Source organism: Gopherus flavomarginatus, chromosome 4 (genome assembly GCF_025201925.1).
Source record: "Gopherus flavomarginatus isolate rGopFla2 chromosome 4, rGopFla2.mat.asm, whole genome shotgun sequence".
NCBI classification, from domain to species: Eukaryota; Metazoa; Chordata; order Testudines; family Testudinidae; genus Gopherus; species Gopherus flavomarginatus.
This window is the reverse complement of record NC_066620.1, coordinates 127,296,589-127,315,001: the sequence shown is the minus strand read 5'-3', so window position 1 is coordinate 127,315,001 and position 18,413 is coordinate 127,296,589. Positions and strand designations below refer to the sequence as shown.

The following is an 18,413-nucleotide window of genomic DNA, read 5'->3' as shown; positions in this document are numbered from 1 at the left end:
ACATGGATTCTGTACAATTAGATAATTCTTTTTTTAAAAAGTTTGTGTATAACAACACTAGATACCTTGTACTAGTAAATAACCTGGAGAAACATCACACACCACTTTTTCCTGGGAACAATATTCTGGTCTCATACCAGTCCCTAAATATGCCATTTTTATGCTATCATTCAATTTGCTGTTTTTGTTGTTCATTTTGCAATCAGATAGGGAACTGTTTTATGTTGTAGTGAATTTTTTTTCACAAAAGATGACAGCAAAACAAAGGTTATTAAAATTATGTTCTCTTATCTGCAGATTCTTGATATATAAGAGAAACCTTACCAATGGAGCCATCAGAAGAATTTATGTTCAAACATAAAGGATTTTATTTCCAACCAGACTTGACTAACTCTGAATATATAGATTCATTGGAGCATTTTGTAGTCAGAGACAGTGATGTGTTTGTAGTTACTTTTCCCAAATCAGGTAAGACTGTTATGATTTTCGTAAAGGGAAATAAGCAATCTGACTTTTGTCTGAAACCTTTACTGACCCCCTTCCTACTGAGCACCATTGTGACCTATGTTTGGTGGTAACATTTGTCAGAGCTTTTTTAACTAACTAACTGTTTCATCCAGCAAAGAAGAGTTTTATATAAAGAAAAATTGATCACAGAACTAAAATGTATTGGTAACATCGATACAAGGGATCATGACTTGATCACATTTGTTAGGTGCAAAAGGAATAAGGTCCAGACCAATAATATATATACTTGGTGCTTCAAAAAAGCCAGTTTCACAAAGCTGAAAATAATTATGAGCCAAATCTGATGGGAGAAAGAATGTAACTAGAAAAAATGAGAATGGGAATTGAGAATTATTTAAGAACATTTTACTATATGTCCAAAAAATCCACAATCGAGAAGATTAAAAAACATGGTCAAAAACCAACCTGGCGCTCAGGGGAAGTAAAGGCCACTATTAAAAAATATATATAAAATAAATGGAAGAAAAGGGAAACTGATAGTAATGAATATCAATCAGAAGTTAGGATTTGAAAATTAATTAGGGAAGCAAAAGGGTACCAGGAGAAGTTTGTAGCCAGCAGAGTTAAGGACAATAAAGTATATTATGAACTAAAAGAATGCTGGCAATGGTATTGGTCTATTACTATACGGAAAGGGTAGGATTGTCAAAAACAATGCAGCAAAGGCAGAAGTGTTCAGTACATAAGAACAGAAATACTGGGTCAAACCAATCATCCATCTAGTCAAGTATCATGTCTGACAGTGGCCAGTGTCAGATGCTTCAGAAGGAATGAACAGAATAGGACAATTTTGAGTGATCCATCCATCCATCCCCTGTCACCCAGTTTCAGCTTCCGGCAGTTAGAGATTTAGGGACACAAAGAGTATGGGATTATGCCCCCAATAGCCATTGACAAACCTATCTTCATGAATTTATCTAATTATTTTCTGAACTCAGTTATACGCTTGGCCTTCACAACATTCCCTGGCATTGAATTGCACAGGTTGACTGTGTGTTGTATGAAGTACTTCCTTTTGTTTGTTTTAAACCTGCTGACAATTAATTTCATCAGGTGAATCCTAGTTCTTTCATTATGTGAAGGGGTAAATCACACTTACCTATTCACTTTTTCCATATCATTCATGACTTTATAGATCTGTATCAGACCCTCCCTTTCTAAGATGAACACGTGCTATTTACCTCTCTTCATTGTGAAAACTGACCATTTAGTCCTACCCTTTGTTTCCTATCTTTAACCAGTTACTGATCCATGAGAGGACCTTCCCTCTTATAGCATGACTGATTACTTTGCTTCAGAGTCTTTACTGTGGGACCTGTCAAAAGCTTTCTGAAAGTCCAAGAATACTATATCGACTAGATCACCTTTGTCCACATTTGGTGATCCCCCCTCAAATAATTCTACTAGATTGGTGAAGCATGATTTCCCCTTTACAACAGCCATGTTGACTCTTCCACAACATATTTTGTTTATCTAGATGTCTGATAATTTTGTTCTTTACTATAATTTCAACCAGTTTGCCTGGTACCGAAGTCAGGCTTACTAGCCTGTAATTCCCAGTATCACCTCTGGAGCCATTTTTTAAAAAATTGATGTTGCATTAGGTATCCTTCAGTCATCTGGTACAGAGGCTGATTTAAGCTTTAGTGTATATATACCATACATACAGATATATAGTAGTTCTGCAATTTCATATTTGAATTGCTTCAGTGCTCTTGAGTGAATATCTTCTAGTCCTGGTGACTTATTACTGTTTAATTAATCAACTTGTTCCAAAACCTCCTCTCCTAACACTTCAAACTGAGACAGTTCCTCAAATTGGTCACCTAAAAAGAATGACTCAGGTGTGGGGATCTCCCTCACAGCTTCTGCAGTGAAGACTGATGCAACAAATTCATTTCACTTCTCTGCAACCACCTTGTCTTCCTTGAGGGCTCCTTTTAAACCTCAATCATCCAATGACCCCTTTGACTGTTTGACAGGCTTCCTGATTATTTTGTACTTAAAAAAAAAGGTTAGTTTTTGTGCCCTTAGTTGCTCTTCAAATTCTTTCTTAGCCCACTTTATTATAATTTTACACTTGACTTGCCAGAATTTATGCTTGTTTCTATTTTCCTCACTAGGATTTGACTTCCAATTTTTAAAGGATGACTTTTTGCCTCTAACCACCTTTTTTACTCTGTCTATCCATGGTGTTTTTGTTTTGGGCATTTTCTTGGATTTGTGTGGTGTGGTTGTTTTTTTTTTTTAATTTAGGGTATACTATTAGTTTGAGCCACTATTGTGGTGTTTTAAAATAGTCTCCAGGAAGTTTGTAGGCACTGCATTCCTGTGACTGTTCTTTTAATTTCCATTTAACTAGCTTCCTCATTTTTGTGTAGTTCTCATTTTTGAAGTTAAATGCTACTGTGATGGGTTTCTTTGGACTTTTCCCTCCTACAAGAATGTTAAATTTAATAACACTTCTTTTCTGTATGTGGGGGAAATGCCAGATGATAAAGTTATATCATATAAAGATGGTGAAATAGTTTCCATTCCAACAGTAAATCAGAAGAGTGTTACACAGCAGCTACTAAACTTAAAGATTTTTAAGTCATCAGGTCTAGCTAACATGCATCAATGAGTTTTAATAGAGCTGGCTGAATAGCTTGCTAGACCATTAATATTGCTTTTCAATAACTTCTAGAGGATTGGAAGAAAGCAAATGTTGTGCCAATATTTTAAAAGAGTGAACAGGACAAGCCAAGTAATTACATGGATACCAGGCAAAATAATGGAACAGCTGATACAGGTCTTGATCAATAAAGAATTAAAGGAAGGTGATATGATTAATGCCAGTCAATATGGATTTGCAGAAAATAGATCCTGTCAAACTAACTTGATATCTTTTTTTGACGCGATTACAAGTTTGGTTGACAAAGGTAATAGTATTGATGTAATTTCTGTAAGGCATTTGACATGGTACCGCGGGATATTTTGATTTTTTTAAAAACTACAATGTTACAAAATTGACAGAGCACATGTTAAATGGACTAAAAACTAACTATTTGGCAAGTCTCAGAATGTAACTGTAAATGAGAAATAATCGTTGAATGGATATGTTTCTAATGAAGTCCCACAGACATTGGTTTTTGGCCCTATGCTATTTAACATTTTGATCAATGTCCTGGAAGAAATCATAAAATCATCACTGATAAAGGTTGCAGATGACACAAAGACTTGGGGCGTGATTAAAAAATTAAAGGGACAGATCACTGTTAAAGAACGATTTGGTAAGCTGGACTCGAACATAAAATGTCTTTTAATACAGCCAACACTAAAGTTATGCATCTAGGAACAAAGAATGTAGGCCATACTTATGGCCTGAGATACTCTATCCCAATGGTTCTCAAACTTTTGTACTAGTGACCCCTTTCACACAGCAAGCCTCTGAATGCAACCTCCAATTGTAAATTAAAAACACTTTTTAATATATTTAACACTATTATAAATGCTGGAAGCAAAGCGGGGTTTGGCTTGGAGGCTAACAGCTCATGACCCCCACCCCATGTAATAGCTTCATGACCCGCTGAGAGGTCCTGACCCCCAGTTTGAGAACTTCTGCTCTATCCTGTGAAGCATGACTCTGAGAAAGATTTGGTGCTCATGATGGAGAACAAGGTGAACATAAATTCCCATGGGTCCTGCAGTAGGAATGGGGCTCTTCCACTTCACAGATGGAGTAGGGGCCCTTGGAGACTCTTGCAGCAAAAGTATACAGGGTGGTTTGGGTGACGCCAGTGGATCTACCACCACCCCTGATCATTCCCCTTCAGGCACGACATTGTCTATTCTATTGTATTCTATTCTACACAGGTTCTCATACCATGCTTATCACTGTAGTGTCTGAGAGTCTTCTAGTACTGCATAAGTGATGTGATTAACTTCTGTCATATGTTGTTTGTTCTCTTCTCAACAACAGGATTTGTTAGTAGCTTTGCTCTGCAGCCCAGGATTAGGTTATTTCCCTGTTCCCCCAGGAACCATACACATCTCTCTCGTGCCCCACTCATCTACTTCAGCTGTGTGCTAGGGACCAGATTTGACTCCTAATGTGTAGTTGTATAAATTGCTCCATTATGGTTCACAACACTCTGTAGGAGCCATAGAAACAAAAGAGCCATTTCTAACACACTTTTAACAGGAGATTTCCAGGGCCCATTTCATGATCAACACAGAAACACAACAATGAATTTACACTGAGTGGATATCTGAATATATTAGATAAAGATATTTGAAAATTTAGTTACTGACCATCACATATATACAGTAGTAAAATGTACAAAAATTAACAATTCCCTGCTACACTTATGAACTCTCTAGAGTAAAACAGAGTATATCTTTAATTTTCAATTGTTGCAAGTATTCATACTTTCTTTAATAATGTAAAACCAGTGTGGCTTTAAAGATATTGTGTTTGTCAGATTATTGCTCTAATTTAAAAAAAATCATCAAATCAGTTTCAAATAAGGTTATTTCCTTTCCCAGGAACTGTATGGATGCAGAATATTTTGAGCTTGATTTATTATGAAGGCCACCGGGATGGAACAGCAAAAACTGAAACAATTGACAGAGTTCCATGGCTAGAGTACAATTTCAATAAAATGGATTATGACAGTCGTCCATCACCGCGTCTCTTTTCCAGTCACCTGCCATACTATTTAGCTCCAAGAGATCTGAGAAACAAAGAAGCAAAAGTAGGTGATGCTATTTTTATAAAGTAATTAAAATTAACCAAGAAAATTCATTGCTTTCTCTAATAAATCAGTCCAAATTGTCAGGGCTGGGTTGTCTGCCTCTCTCCAAGAACCCTTCCAAAAGCAACCTTCCTTGAGGGATAGGGGCTCATGTTCCTCCAAGGCTCCATTCCATCTCACTAGACCCCAGCAAAGTGGCGGGTGGGGGGTGGGGGTGGGGAAGGCTGGCAGAAGAAACAAATTGCAGTGCAACCTCAGGACTTCAGTGTCCAGATTCAGTGGAGATCCCATTTTTCATGGAACTGCTGTGCTTGGCCTCTGGGCCAAACTGCTTCCTCCATCCCATGACTGTTCACCCAAAAGTGGGGGTTATGATCATTGCAGTCTGCACTTTTTCAATTTATATTAGAAACAATGTGAGTGAAGTAATATCTTTTATTGGACCAACTTCTGTTGGTGTGACAGAGACAAGCTTCTAAGTTTTATTACTTCACCCTGCTGTCTCTCTCATATCCTGGGACTAACACAGCTCCAACAATACTGCATATTCCATGCATAATGTAAGTTAATGGTTTTGTGGTGTATGTAAATATAAGCTGTTACATTCTCCATGCAGGGGATGTTTCATGTCTCCTGCACGTTTATACATAAGGAGACTTCTTGCCAAAGATGGAGCAGTGGAAAGAGGGAGAGGGAGAGGGAGACGAAGAGAGAGGTGTGTGTGTGTCCCTGAGCTAACTCTCATGGAGATATCTGACCTCTCCTGCTTGTCCTTAGTCTCAGTGAAGGTTAATGGTATCCCTTTAACGTATCTGAGATTGCCAGTCTTTTTTTTAATCTTGCAGGTTATTTATGTAGCCAGAAACCCTAAGGATGTTGCAGTTTCCTATTTTCATTTTAGCAAACACGCATTCATATTTGAGAAAGTACCAGATTTTAATATTTTAATGGAGAGGTTTTTATCTGGGAAAGGTAAGGTTTCATTTACTGCTAAAAGGCCAAACCCTGCTCACTGAACACAGCCTGAATAAAGTATCCATGTCTGTAAATTATACAGAATGTGGTGCTGGTCATAAATCTCCCCCTTAGATGGGCGTGGGGCTGTGGGGAGGGGCAGTTCTGAGGCTGCAGTGACTGCAGTAGGATCCACAGCTCGTTATACAAATTTGGTGTGTAAAATTAGTCCAGAGGATCTATGTAGTCACATACAATGCACCAATAAAGTGCACGTTGCCTGATTTAATTTATCTCAATTAGGTATTCACTCTGAAACCTAAAAATGAATATTTAAATACATTTTGACAATTAAGTGCTGAAATAACTGAGCTGAGCAGATGCTAATAAACACTGTCCAGAGAAAACAGAAGTAGTAAGATGCTGATCATTTTAGTAGAAATATCCAACTATTGTGCTTAGTCCACAATCCCAAACTACCACTCATACCCTCCCAAAATCCAAAAAGACTCAGCTGTCACCTGTCCAGCTCCTGAATTCTCCTTTAATTATTTCTAACAATACAGTGTTCTCTCCATGACAATTTAAGTTCATAGTAAAATAACTTGTTTGTTAATAAAACCAGGAATAGTTTATATTTAATTCAATAAAAAAACCTTCCATTTTTTGCTGAAGTTGCTGCAGACTCTCCAGTTTGCCACACTGGAGAGCTGAAGAAACGATGAAGATCCTCGCTTTGGACTTTAAGTCAGGTTGCCACAAAGGACACAGGTTATTGGATAATACAGTGGCGTTTAATTCTAGGCAGCTCATAAAAATATAATAGAAATTATCCAAAAGTAAACTATCCAGAGCAGGGATTGGCAACTTCCGGCATGTGGCCCACCAGGGTAAGCCCCCTAGTGGGCCGGGCTGGTTTTTTTACCTGCTACATCCACAGGTTCAGCCGTTCGCAGCTCCCACTGGGCCAAGGGACATGCTGGCCACCGCTTCTAGCAGCCCCCAATGGCCTGGAGCAGCGAACTATGGCCAGTGGGAGCTGCGATCGGTCGAACCTGCAGATGTAGCAGGTAAACAAACCAGCCTGGCCTGCCACGGGACTTACCCTGGTGGGCCACGTGCCAAAGGTTGCCGATCCCTGAACCAAAGCATCAAAGTAAAAATACTGGGTAAAGTACCATTGTATGAGGCCAGTGAAGTCTAAAGGTAAAAGCACAACTTGTTAGCTATGTAACTGACTGTCTGTAAAACCCAAGTCAGGTGTAAGCCACAAAGGGATCTTTGGTGTCCAACTGCCACTTTAGGGGCCTAAACACAAAATTTAGATTCTCACAAGCCCCATTCAGCTGCCATCTAACTCTGTAGGTGCCTAAATACCCTTGATGCCTAATTTTCCCCTGGCAAAGTCCCCTAGGAGCCTCCATTTCTACCACTGGCATGTGCATAGGTATCTCAGTCCTGAGCAGCTTGGTTCATTGCACACGTGGTAGGCTTCACAAAGTAGGTGGTCCCCTGTCTATCTTGCCCATGGAATCCTATCCACTAGGTAAGCTCAGAGGCCACCTTAAAGACCATCTGCCATGTCTGGACCCACATGACAGCACACCGAGGAGAGGTTTTACGCTATCACACAGGGGTTAGAGCTCTTAGAGGATGTGGGATACCCTGGTTGAAATTCCTGATTTCACACATGTCCTCACTACTGGGTTATGGGGTCTTCTGGGGTGAGACAATTTCTTCAATCTTTCCTGTTGAAGTTTTCTACTAGTCTTTAAAGGAGGGACTTGAACTGTTATTCTCAGCCCTGCTTGTGACAGTATTAGGGTGCTAAAGTGTTGATAATTGAACTATTTTGCTCTTAAAGATCATTAACGTTTGATTATTTTTTCCCCCCTGTAAGTACTTGCTAGTTCGTGGTTTGATCATGTCAGAGGCTGGTACACCCACAGAGCTGATTACAATATTCTCTTCCTTACTTATGAGGAGATGAAGAAGGTGAGGCCTGTTGATATCATTATATCTAAACACTAAAGCCGCACAAACTTTGCATCTGTGGGCCAAGGCTGCCTTGCATCCTTTCCTTCTCCCCGGCTCCCAGTGTCCCATTCTTCTATCCCCTTTGTCAGGGACTCTCTGCAACCCGCCACTCCCACTCACCCAGTTATGCCAGAGGCTCGGTGTGCCTCACTTCCATTCCCACTCATCCAAGCCAGTGCGCTTTGCATCCCTCACTCCCACCTCTCTGGTATATCCCTCTCTGTCCCCATACTATGGTTCTCTGAGCATCTTAGTGATGTTGACCTAACTTTTAAGTGTAGGCCAGGCCTAATGCCTCATTTCACTCATCCAATAAATCAGTCAGATTCTGCCACCTTGCTCACACTGTGACTCCTCATGGATTTCACTGACACTCCTTGAAAAAATACTTCTCCATGTCAGGGAAGCAGAATCAGGACCATAGGATGAGATTTTTCCAAAGCATCCAACTGAAAAATGGGAGGTTTCTGAGTTGGCCGCAGAACTCCCATTAACTTTCAATAGGAGTTAAGTGTCTAAGTCATGTAGTCACTTTTGAAAATTCCACCCATAATCTCTTGGGCTGCATATTGTCTGCATTTAACATACAGTGAAATATATGCTATATTATATAATAGTAAAATAAGGAACATCTGCTGAAATAATGAGTAGAGTTGTTTGGGAAAAGAGTCCCCCACCCCTGCCTCCACCCAAATGTGGAAAGCAAAAAATAAAATATTTTGTCAAAATTTCTCCTCAAAACTATTATACTCCCCTGCACACACATGCTGCTGAAACCCTAAAACTGAAACATTTTCTATTTTTCATTAATTATAAAATAACAAAAACTACACACAACAGCAATTAAAGGCAACTCTAATAATTCCTTTTTAAAGACAAAAACAATTCAATAGAAATTTTTTTGAAAAGCTCGAATAATGAACAAGTTTATTCACACCACCACAGAAGAGTAATGTGATGTGAAAGCTGAAAATGGAGAAAAGAAAGGGAATTAGAGAATTTTTTCTCAGTAAATGACTGGCCTGGGGAGTGGTGTTTGCCCCTACACATGCTTGCAGGGCTTAATGAGCAATACAAGGCAATCAGTGAGTATGGAATACTGCAAGAGCACAGGGAAGAAGAAAGGGCAAATTGAGTCTGACTTTCCCAGTGGAGTCAATGTGACAACCTGATATCTATGATAAGGCAAAGTGGGTGTGCGAGATAATACCTTTTATAGGCTCAATTTCTGATGGTGAGAGAAACAGCTGTGTAGCTCAAGAGCATGTCTCTCTCTCTCTCCCCACCAGAAGATGGTCCAATAAAAGATAGTACCTCACCCTCTTGTCTCTCTAATATCCTGCTGGAACTGACCCTTCTACAACAACAATGCATACGTAATATCTCTGGAGGCAGCCCAGGCAGTCTAATCTACTTCTTAGTGAAGAAAATATGATGAATGTGACAACCGTTGGAGTAGTTAACTTGCTTTATTTCCATTCCTTGTCTGCACAGCAAAAAAGCAGCTACACAACCTATCTCAGGTGGCATCTTTAAAGGAAAGGAGAGTATTTGCTACATTTTACAGCTTCTCAAACTGTTTTGATCAGAATGCATTTTCATCAAAATGAAGTATATTGTAAAAAAAATTTTAGATCCTCTCAATTTTTTTGAGAAACATGTTGTTATGTAACTTTTAATTGAAGCTTTCCATGTACTGAAAACCCAGTTTTCAAAAACTAAAATATTTCAATAACTCTTTTAAAGCTATCTATTAAAAAAACTTTTAAAAACACAAAATGATCCACTTCAAAGATTCCAAAATGGGAACAATTTCAGCAGTTTGAATTTTTTAGAAATTAGTGTTTCATTTTTCTACCAGCTCAGCTATATTTGATTCCTTATCAACTTCAGCTAGATCAGCGGAAGTCAGGTTTACACTGCTCTAAGAGGGGCCACTCAGAGGATATGTTGGTTGAACTGAATCAATTTAAAACCAATTTTGCTTTATATTTAAAGAGAAACAAAGCTTAGATGAGTGCACCTCTTAGCTAAATAGGGAGAGAAGTGCTGACACTGGCAGGGAGCACATTGAGAATAGCATCAAGACTGATTAATAAAGCAAGGAAAGGCCCTTCCCTTTAAGAGGTCCAACTCCTGAGATGTATCCTTCTACTTCCAAACCACAGCTATGAGACAGACTCTTTGCTCAGAAAATTGTCAGGCTTTATCACATATGTTAGCAATAGTATTCTCACACCCAGAAATGAGCTTGTTCTCTCTTGGTAGCCCATGAGGAAGGGTTACCTAAAGAAGAGACTAAGAACTCTTCTTGCTACTCACCTGTCAGGATTTGATGTTGCTGTAGCCAGTGACAGTGAATAAAAATCTTTCCTATGAACAGTGTGATAAGAGGAGCACCTTTCATTCCACGTTCAGTTTCCCACCCTTATTGAAATATCCTATTATCCTTTATTCTCTCTCTCTCTTTTTTTTTTTATTTAGCTCTTTTGCTTTTCTAATTTTGGGAATTGTTAAATTGAAATAATGCTCATTTCAGGATCTCAGAAGTGCTGTGCTGAAAATTTGTGACTTCTTAGGAAAACAGCTGACTGAAAAGGAGTTGGATGTTGTTGTGGAGAAGGCTATATTCGATAACATGAAATCTGATCCCAGGTCAAACTACGAGGACAAAACATGTATCTTGGAGAAAGGAAGAGACCATTTTCTTCGCAGAGGTAAGGCAGAAGCAGCCACTTGGATTAAATGCTTGTAACTGCAGATCCCAGCACAAGATGTGTTGAAGTTAGCTGTCTAAGACTTGCAATGACAAACAAAACTTTCTGTCCTTAGGTAACGATTGGCTTTGTGGCATTAAAGTTTGGGAAACAAAGCCCCACTCACAAAGGCAGGGAAAAAAGATCCACTATTTTGCTGGGTGCAACACATAAGTATTTAGAATTCTGTGACACCTTAGAGACTAACAGACGTTTTGGAGCATGAGCTTTCGTGGGTGAATACCCACTTCATCACATGCATCCGATGAAGTGGGTATTCACCCATGAAAACTCATGCTCCAAAACATCTCTTAGTCTATAAGGTGCCACAGGATTCTTTGCTGCTTTTACAGGTCAGACTAACACGGCTACCCCTCTGATACATAAGTGTTTGTTTGCAGAGCAGATCAGGGCCAACAAATAGTAAAGTTTGAATGAAGAAAAAAGTCAACATTTCAAAAAACTGAAAAATTCACTTCATACCATCTATAAAAGTTGAGCTCAATCCCCCCCCCCCCCCAAAAAAAACCCACAAACCTTAAAATCTGTCAAGTATCAGGGGGTAGCTGTGTTAATCTGCATCCACAAAAACAAGAAGAAGTCTAACAGATTTATTTGGGCATAAGCTTTCATGGGTAAAAAACCCACTTCTTCAGATGCATGGAGTGGAAATTACAGATGCAGGAATTGTTATACTGACACATGAAGAGAAGGGAGTTACCTCCCAAGTGGAGAACCAGTGTTGACAGGGCCAATACAGTCAGGGAGGGTGTAGTTCACTCCCAGTAATTGATGAGGAGGTGTCAATTCTATGAGAGGAAAAGTTGCCTTTGTAGTGAGCCAGCCACTCCCAGTCCCTATTCAAGCCCAAATTAATGGTGTTAAATTTGCAAATAAATTTTAGTTCCACTGTTTCTCTTTGAAGTCTGTTTCTGAAGTTTTTTTCGTTCAAGAATAGTGACTTTTAAATCTATTATAGAATGGCCAGGGAGATTGAAGTGTTCACCTACTGGCTTTTGTATGTTACCATTCCTGATGTCCAATATGTGTCCATTTATTTTTTTATGTAGTGACTGTCTGGTTTGGCCAATGTACATGGCAGAGGGACGTTGCTGGCACATGATGGCATATATCACATTAATAGATGTGCAGGTGAATGAGCCCTTGATGGTGGGCTGATGTGGTTGGGTCCTGTGATGGTGTTGCTAGAGTAGATATGAGGACAGATTAGGCAACGAGGTTTGTTATAGGATTTGGTTCCTGGGTTAGAGTTTCTGTAGAGTGGTGTGTAGTTGCTGATGAGTATTTGCTTCAGGTTGAGAGGTTGTCAATTATTGGGAGTGAACTACATCCACCCTGATTGTAATGGCCCTGTCAACACTGGTAACTCCCTTCTCTTCATATGTCAGTATAACAATGCCTGTATCTGTAACTTCCACTCCATGCATCTGAAGATGTAATTTTTTTACCCGTGAAAGCTTATGCCCAAATAAAACTGTTAGTCTTTAAGATGCTACTGGACTCCTTGTTGTTTTGCTTAAAATCTGTGAACACCAGGAGAAAATGAAAGTCTAGTGCTTCTGTGCAGCTTCATAAATGGTGAGTTCAGATGCACTACAGCTTTCAGGGATAATGCAGAGCATGAAATAATCCAATTAAAATCTAAAACGATTCTTGTGCTTGAAAGGAGGAGTTGAGTTTTTAATCATGTTGTATCCTTTATCTTGGAGGTTCTCAATTTGGGATTGTGAATAGATGTTACAGGCTTGTGATGAGACTGTTCTTCTGATATTGCTAAATAGGAGGTGATCTTACCTAGAAGGGAGTAGGGCCCTGGAATGGAAACAGGTGTCACAGTATGGAAAAGCAGAAAACCACTGCCAAGTGTTAAGTACAGCATTATCTGAAAAGGATGTTCAGAGAAATTCATATTTCTTCTAACAATAACACCTTCCTGTTCCCAATTTCCCCTCTACCATTTGTGCCAGAAAAAATCAGTACAAGATAGTAACTGACTTGTATAAAGCTACTGGTGCCTAAAACAGAATTGGTGACACTGTCTAGAAATATTGGGTCAAATTACTGCCATTGCTGTCAAGTCATTGGCCCATTAACATTTCTCTACAGGGACACCACTAGATTCTACAAAAAACAAAATCAATTTTCACCAATAGCATGGTTTATCAGCGGGACAGCGTTTTCAGTTAAGGCTGCGGACATCTGTAACATGCAAGTCACATGATCAAAAGCTTCCACCAGCTAATCAGAGAAACAATAATGGTATGGTGGACAGCACACATAATTCTAAATTTAAAAATTGGAGTCTGTGCTATATTTCAGCCACACTCCAGATCTGGAAATGTACCTTCAAATCCCCAAAGACCTAGAGAGCTACACTTTGGGGAGATGAGGTAGGAATGAAGTGAAAAGGAACTGTTCCCAACTAGCAGCATTCACTGCTTCTTACCTGCTGCACAAGCTTTATTCAGTTTATAATACAAAGTCCAGGTAGCAGCAGAGCATCTAAGCACAACTTCTCCTTCTCCTCCTTCCATCTCAGGAACTGTTGGAGACTGGAAGAACATAATGACTGTGGCACAAAATGAAAAGTTCAACAAGGTTTTTAATGAGAAGATGAAAGACCTGCCCTTCAAGTTCATCTGGGATCTTAATGAAGAAATATAGGCCGATTTCCAGTTTGAAAGATGTGCAAGTGGACTGAAAGTCTTGTACAAAATGTTCAAATTAAAATCCATAGCTCTGTGCAAGTTCAAGACTTGAAACTAGCATTTTTCCCTACTAATTACATAGATCTACACGCTCATCATCACCGTGGTGTATGTATATATAGGAAAGACTTATTTTAAGAGCTTATTTTTAGGCACTGTGGCAGATGAGAAGAGATTTGGAGGCTGGGTAGTAGCCTTATGGAACAAACCAGTGATGGGTAATTTGAGTATAAGGGGCAACATAGAAGAAGGCACAGATCGTTGTGTGAGAAACTGACATACAAGCAGATAAGACCTAGTATCACAGCAGCAGTGAAGGAGGAGAAAGAGGAAGGATGCAGGAAAGAGAGCAGCTAACTAGAGAGAGGCACAGTTCTAAAGGGCCATAAAGGGGAGGACAAGCAGAAAGAATGAAGCCATGAAATGAAAGGAGCTAATGGAATGATTTAAACACAGGATTTATGGGCTAAGAATCATCTGCAAAGAAGATATCAAACTTAGGCCTTGGCTACACTGGCACTTTACAGCGCTGCAACTTTCTCGCTCAGGGTTGTGAAATAACACCCCCCTGAGCGCAGCAAGTTACAGCGCTATAAAGCGCCAGTGTAAACAGTGCCGCAGCACGGCTCCCAGTGCTGTAAACTAATCCCCACGGGGAGGTGGAGTACGTGCAGCGCTGGGAGAGCTCTCTCCCAGTGCTGGTGCCGCGACCACACTCGCACTTCAAAGCGCTGACACGAGAGCGCTCCTGCAGCAGTGCTTTGAAGTTGCAAGTGTAGCCATACCCTAAAACATAATTTTATATGGGGCTGAGTGGAACAGTGTGCAATTGGGCAGGGCTGAGGGGAGGCATTTACAGTAATCAAGACAGGAGATAAGAGGAGCCTGAGTGAGATTTCTTGCTATGTACACAGCACAAAGAGGCTAAGGCCATGGCTACACTTACAGTTCTGCAGCGCTGGTAGTTACAGCTGTGTTCGTACAGCTGTGTAGGGCCAGCGCTGCAGTGTGGCCACACTGACAGCTACCAGCGCTGCAGTGTGGCCACATTTGCAGCATTTGCAGCGCTGTTGGGAGTGGTGCATTGTGGGCAGCTATCCCAGCATTCAAGTGGCTGCAACGTGCTTTTCAAAAGAGGGGGGTGGGGTGGAATGTGACAGGGAGCGTGGAGGAGACAGAGAGAATGGATTTTTGGAGTTGACACTGTTCTCAGCTCCCTGCCTTGCAAGTTCTAAGGACTGGAAGACACACAGTGCCTACCTTCAATCATTTTAAAAGTTCTGACCCCCTTCCCCCACCCCTCTCTCATTCACTAAATGCAAATTATGTACTCCTAAATAGCCGGTAGACCAGATAAGCATCTGCTCAACACAGACTTCCCCCTCCCCCTCTGCCGTGTGAGAGTGCTGTTTCTCTCTTCAAGCAAACAGCTGTGAACATTCCAAAGTAATTCCCCTGCCTGCCTCCGCTCGCTCAGCAAACAGGAGCTGTGTTTGTTTTTTAAATAAGCAGTTTGGCTGAACTCCGAGCTCTCCCTTTCTTCCGGTTTGTTGTGGACAGGAATTCTGGGATACCTCCTTATACCCTGGAGGTCAATGAAAGCACTGGTAGGGTCAACACTTGCTGACCAGCGCTGGATCACCAGCACTGGAATCGCAACACCCGAGGCTCAACCGGGTGTACAGCCAGCGCTGCAACCAGGGAGTTGCAGCGCTGGCTGTGCTTTGCAAGTGTGGCCACATCCTAAGTTGCAGCGCTATAACCCCCTCACCAGCACTGCAACTCTCTAATGTAGCCATGGCCTAAATCTTAGATGGTGCAGAGCAGTATTTCTCAGCTAGTCACAACCTTTGCGGGGAGGTTGTCACAAAAGGCAATCAGAGGTCTAGATATGTTGAAAATTTTATTATAATTTAAAGCAAAGAAAAATCTCACTGCATGCACAAGCTTACCCTTGAAGGTCAAGTATTCTCTGTCAACCTCTGGAAAAAACAAACACACATCTTGTTATCACAACCAGTACATTTACTATAAGAATAAAAATGTATGGACAAGCTGCATTTCTTTAAACTTCAAATCAGAAGTCTCCAACCTGAAAAGTTTTAGAGACACTGCCACAGAGGAAGAAGAAGAAAGAGTTAAATATTGTCTGGGTGTGGGGAGCAATAGAAAACGAGGCCAAGACAGTTCCTGGGTTTTAGGCCTAAATCACACGGAAGATTGGGAGTTTATGTTGACTATGAGACACCCAAGAGGAGATGCTGCAGATACTGGAAAATATGTAGGATAGGATGGAAGGAAACAGACCACCTTCCCCCCAGCCCCCAAAGTTGTGACCTACCAGTCTACACTGCCACATTACAACAGTGGAACTTGCAGCACTCCGGGTATGTTTTTTTCACACCCCTGAGCACAAAAGCTGAAGTGCTGTAAAGTGGCACTGGAGATAAGGCCAAGGTCTTATCTGCCCATATGTCAGTTTCTCACACAATGATCTGTGCCCTCTTCTATGTTGCCCCTTACACTCAAATTGCCCTTCACTAGATTGCTCCGTAAGACTACTACCCTGGCCTCCAAATTTCTCCTCATCTGCTACAGTGCCTAAAAATAAGCTCTTAAAGTAAGTCTTGCCTAGAGAGAGAGAGAGAGAGAGAGAGGCTGCACTGTTTTGCTCAGTTCAACATTGTAAGTCTCCACAGAATAGAGCTGGGAAATACAGTGACATGTTTTGGCAAATATATCTATACACACAAGCTCTCTTGAATGGTAACAATCACTTTGTGCCATTTATGAAAGTTAAGATTTCCTCCCTCAAAATTAAAATCTGTGATCAGTAGGAGAAAACTGAAAGCAATCCTAGGCAATTTCACAAATGGTGAGACAGATCAACTCAGGTGCCCTATAGCTTCCAGAGGTTATTTAGAGCATGAATCCAGCCAAATAAATAAAATTTAAGAAATTATTCTTGTGTCAGATTTCTTATATCTTAGGTTCCCAGTCATGAGTAGATATCAGGGGTTAGCATCCACCCTGCTTTTCCAGTACTGCTGAACATGAGAGGGGGTTCCCAATGGATGGGAGTGGGTCCCTGGAATGGAAATGGGAAAGATGGAAAACGACTGTCTTGTATCAAATACAGCACCGGCTGAAAAGGATGTTCAGAGAAGTTTATACTACTTTTAACAATAACTACTTCCTACTCCCAATTTTTTCTCTAACATTTGTGATGGGAAAAAAAACACTACATGATGATAGAAAGTGAGCTGGGCTACTGGTGCCTAAAACAGAATTGGTGAAATTATTTAGAAATACTCATTGCAGTCAAAGTTAGATCAAGAATGAATTTGGGCCATTATGATTTTCCATGATGGTACTGCTAGAATCCAGTTTAGACCAAAGGCACGTGTTTAAAAACAAGTGCAGCATTCTCCGATAAGTCTGCTGAAATCTATAATAAGCAAATCAAACCAATAAAGGCTTTCACCAGCGACTCAAATGGACAATAATGGATAAGTTTCTAGTTCCATGCATAGTGGATTAGACATACAACTCCAAAAAAAAAAAAGAAAAAGGAAAAAAAGAGATGTGTCTATAGAAGTCTCATAAGTTTATTTAGCTCCTAAAATAAATCCTACCAAAATACGTACTACTTCACTGTGGGTATGTCTACACTACAGGATTATTTCGATTTTACAGGAACCAGTTTTTGGAAACAGATTGTATAAAGTCGAGTGCACGCGGCCACACTAAGTACATTAATTTGGCGGTGTGCGTCCATGTACCGAGGTTAGCGTTGATTTCCGGAGCATTGCTCTGTGGGTTGCTATCCCATAGTTCCCGCAGTCTCCCCCCACCCATTGGAATTCTGGGTTGAGATACCAATACATGATGGGGCAAAAACAGTATCACGGGTGATTCTGGGTAAATGTCATCAGACAATCCTCCCTCCATGAAAGCAATGGCAGACAATCATTTCGCGCCCTTTTCCCTGGATTACCCGGGCAGACGACATAGCACAGCAGCCATGGAGCCCATTCAGCCTTTTTTCACTGTCACCATATGTCTGCTGAATGTTGCTAACAGACGCAGTACTGCAGCGCTACACAGCAGCATTCACTTGCCTTTGCAAGTTAGCAAAGATGGTTACCAGCTCTACTGTACTGTCTGCTGCCTTGCAAGTTAACAATGATGGTTACCAGTCATACTGTACCATCTGCTGCTGTAATGGGTGCTCCTGGTCAGCCTCGGTGAGGTCAGCTAGGGGTGCATGGACCAAAATGGAAATGACTTCCCAGGTCATTCTCTTCTTTAAGTTTTGTCTAAAGAGAGAGTCAGTCCTGCCTAGAATATCAGGCAAGCCTACTAAAGAACCAGAGAGGCAAACGACCGCTCCAGGTCAGAGCCCCATACATCCTGCAGAAATGATGAGATGCATGCCATTCTAGAGGGTGCCCACCTGTTGCTTCCATCCTCCCACACCCCTCCTGGGCTACCGTGGCAGTTATCTCCCCATTTGTGTGATGAAGTAATAAAGAATGCATGAATAAGAAACAACACTGACTTTATTGCCTCTTCAAGCAGAGATCAAAGGGGGGAGGGGCGGGCAGCCTTCAGCTGCTATGATATTCCAGGCAGGAGTGAATCTCCAGGAGACAAAACTTAAAGAAGGGAAT

General features: G+C 40.8%; 2 protein-coding genes across 2 annotated transcripts in view; both read left to right on the top strand.

The window, feature by feature from the left end:
- Positions 1-18,413, top strand: part of LOC127049179 (uncharacterized) — a 419,610-nt gene that overhangs the window by 396,945 nt on the left and 4,252 nt on the right. The window lies entirely within an intron of this gene.
- Positions 327-13,696, top strand: LOC127049274 (amine sulfotransferase-like). Its single transcript, XM_050949888.1, has 6 exons — positions 327-468; positions 5,056-5,264; positions 6,110-6,236; positions 8,119-8,213; positions 10,795-10,972; positions 13,572-13,696. Exons 1-6 carry the CDS (start codon positions 327-329, stop codon positions 13,694-13,696), a joined length of 876 nt encoding a protein of 291 aa, XP_050805845.1.